General features: G+C 39.2%; 1 protein-coding gene across 1 annotated transcript in view; it reads left to right on the top strand.

Annotated features, from left to right (window-relative positions):
• LOC118415286 (muskelin-like) overlaps positions 1-2,827 on the top strand; it is a gene marked incomplete in the record, with an annotated part of 16,061 nt that overhangs the window by 1,241 nt on the left and 11,993 nt on the right. The window contains 5 exon segments of the mRNA XM_035819775.1: positions 501-643; positions 1,150-1,238; positions 1,694-1,803; positions 2,404-2,541; positions 2,745-2,780. Coding sequence (XP_035675668.1) covers positions 501-643; positions 1,150-1,238; positions 1,694-1,803; positions 2,404-2,541; positions 2,745-2,780 — 516 coding nt within the window.

Genomic DNA, 2,827 nt, shown 5'->3' with positions numbered 1-2,827 from the left:
ATTTCCTATACAGATTAGCTAAAGAGATGGCCGAACCGCCACCGAACATGGCCGAGAAGGCTTCGGAACATTTCGTGGAGCGCTGCCGAACAGGCAAAATGTCTGCCCGCGTTTTAAAAACAATGGGGACTGTTTGTAACAGGCTAAAAGATGCTACTACTTGCTAGTAATTCAATTACCCGCCAACATGGTCGTCTAAGGATTCAAATTATAATCAGTATGACATCAATGAAAAGCCTGTATAACTATTGATTCGGATAAAAAAATGTGGGTTGAATGTCCACAAATCAGTTGAACAATCATTAAGTAATAAGTTCATGTCATTGTTATCAATCGTATACTAGTATAGGAAACTTTTAACACCATATGTTTAAAAAAACTCTCATACGGTCCTCATAGTCGTAGTGCATGTAAGTTATATACTGAATGTGCACTTTCTCTTACTTAAAGGTGCTCAAAGACTACTTGTGTTCTTGACGGCTGTTTTTTCTGAATTGCAGTTTCTGACCCTGAAGTTGGAGAGACCTTCTATTGTGTACAGTATTACCTTTGGGAAGTATGAGAAAACACATGTATGTAACCTGAAGAAGTTCAAGGTGTACGGCGGGCTGAATGATGACAACATGATAGAACTCTTACAAAGGTGATCATATAAGTCTTGGTTTGACAATAATCGGAAGATGGCTTTTTGACATGGCATATTGGTTTACCTTGTATGTATATGAATTTATGGCATTGTTATGCCAGTTTTTATGTTGACCTTCATATGTTCCAGCCAAGGACATTGGTCCAGCCTAACAGACTACTGCTCTGTTAATTCTAACTCGAACGATTTCATAATGGTGTCTGTCCTAAACTACTTGAAACATAGTGTAATCAGCACCACATAATAAACAGGGTGTCTGCAACTTTACCAGTAACCATGGTGCCAACTGTCTGGTCCAGTTCATTGACCTCATTTGTTTGGAGAATAAGTTAGAAAAGGAAGAAAGCTTTAACAATATGTTTCCCTAATGAGAAAACATAATGAGCTCAACATGTACATAGATGGGTCACCAGTCACCAACAAGATCTGCCAAATGTGTAGTGCCAATTACATAGTATCTATCACTGTGTAACTCATGTCCTGGATATTTTTACTTCTTATAGTGGCTTGAAGAATGACCACAACAAGGAAGCATTTGACCTGAAGAGTAAAATAGAAGGACAGCTCTTTCCATGCAGATATATCAAAATAGGTAAGTAAATTTTCAGTTATTTTATCTGTTTCCCTCAGGGTTGGACAAGTTTTCTAAAATTGACTTGTCCTATCCGGCAAGTGCTTAAAAGATTTACTCGCCCGAACCAACTTTTCACTTGCTCGAAATCTAAATGACATTTTTCTATGTATATTCATGGCCTTCAATGGAATTTTTGTTATTGGCTCTATTTTCTGTGTTAATCAATGCTTGATGTCATGACTTTGAAAAGTAGCAAGTACATCAAAATCTCAATCAATGGAGAAAAGCTAACTTGTCCCATCAGGCAAGTGGGGAAGGACATGCACTTGCCCGATTGGCATTTTCACTTGCCCGGGACTATAGGGCTAGTGGACTTGTTTATCCCTGTACCTATTTCACGCAGGATAGAATATCTAATACTGTATTGCTTTACTATGATTTCTTTTGTTTAAGAAACTTTTTTGTGTCCACAGTCCCCATCATGTCCTGGGGCCCCAGCTTTAACTTCAGTGTGTGGTATGTGGAACTGAGTGGGGATGACGCTCCTGAACTGGTACAGCCATGTCTACAGTGGTACAACTCGGTAAGTTCCTCTGCCACTCTTTGAGATACCTGTCAATATTCTGCTGATGGTGGTACACGTTATGCCAAAGGGCAGGTTTGCAGAGATGAAACTACTAGTAGCTTGACAAAATGATGAGGAAAACTTCTATGGAGTGACAAACTGTCCATGGACACAAAAAACAGAATTTAGGATGAATCAAATTTGACAAACATGTATACAGTAAAGCTTCATCTGTTATCAGTTTGTTTTCTTCTAGAAAAAAATTTCAAGCTGGAGCACATTTCAAGGTGGAGCAAATTGCCAAATGAATGGAGCCACCAAGTGGGGGAGATAGGGTTCCCCTTACCAGGGTGTGGAGTTTTTGATAATTCTAATTTAGAATGGAGCATTCTATGGCTTCCTAGGGGCAAAATGGCCAAAATTATTATCAGACAGGTCACAGTTGAAGACTCTGGCCACATGTGATCCCCGGTTGATCAAAATTTTATGCTTGCCGGAGGATCTAATGTAAGGGAGCACAAGGTCAGGGCATGAGGGTGCAGCGCCCCTGTTCCATTGTTTAAAAACATCTCCTATATCTTTTGAACATATTTATATTTTGTTGTTTTCCTTCCACAGTACCGAGAGCAGCAGGCAATACGTCTCTGTCTGAAGCACTTCCGACAACACAACTATGACGAGGCGTTCGAGTCCCTGCAGAAGAAAACCAAAGTTGCCTTAGAGCACCCAATCCTTACTGAGCTGCATAATCACTTGGTAAAGTTCTTCAAATAAGTACTAGAATCATGTATGCTTTGTGGCAAGAGCTTTTTTGTTTCATTTTGTAATGAGTGTTGTTATGCCTAAAGGCATAATGCTGTCTTTTGTTGAATTGGAAGACCATATGTTTTCATTTTGAAACAACGTATGATAATAAAAAAAAATGTACGTGCAAATAAGCTACAAAATCTTTGTTTCAGGTTGTTCAAGGTGACTTTGATGCCTGTGAGGCCCTTTGTGAAAGAGCTGTACATGGTGAGTGTAACTGTACAATGTTATTCCT

Source organism: Branchiostoma floridae, chromosome 5 (assembly GCF_000003815.2).
Source record: "Branchiostoma floridae strain S238N-H82 chromosome 5, Bfl_VNyyK, whole genome shotgun sequence".
NCBI classification, from domain to species: Eukaryota; Metazoa; Chordata; class Leptocardii; order Amphioxiformes; family Branchiostomatidae; genus Branchiostoma; species Branchiostoma floridae.
This window is presented reverse-complemented; position numbering and strand designations above follow the sequence as displayed.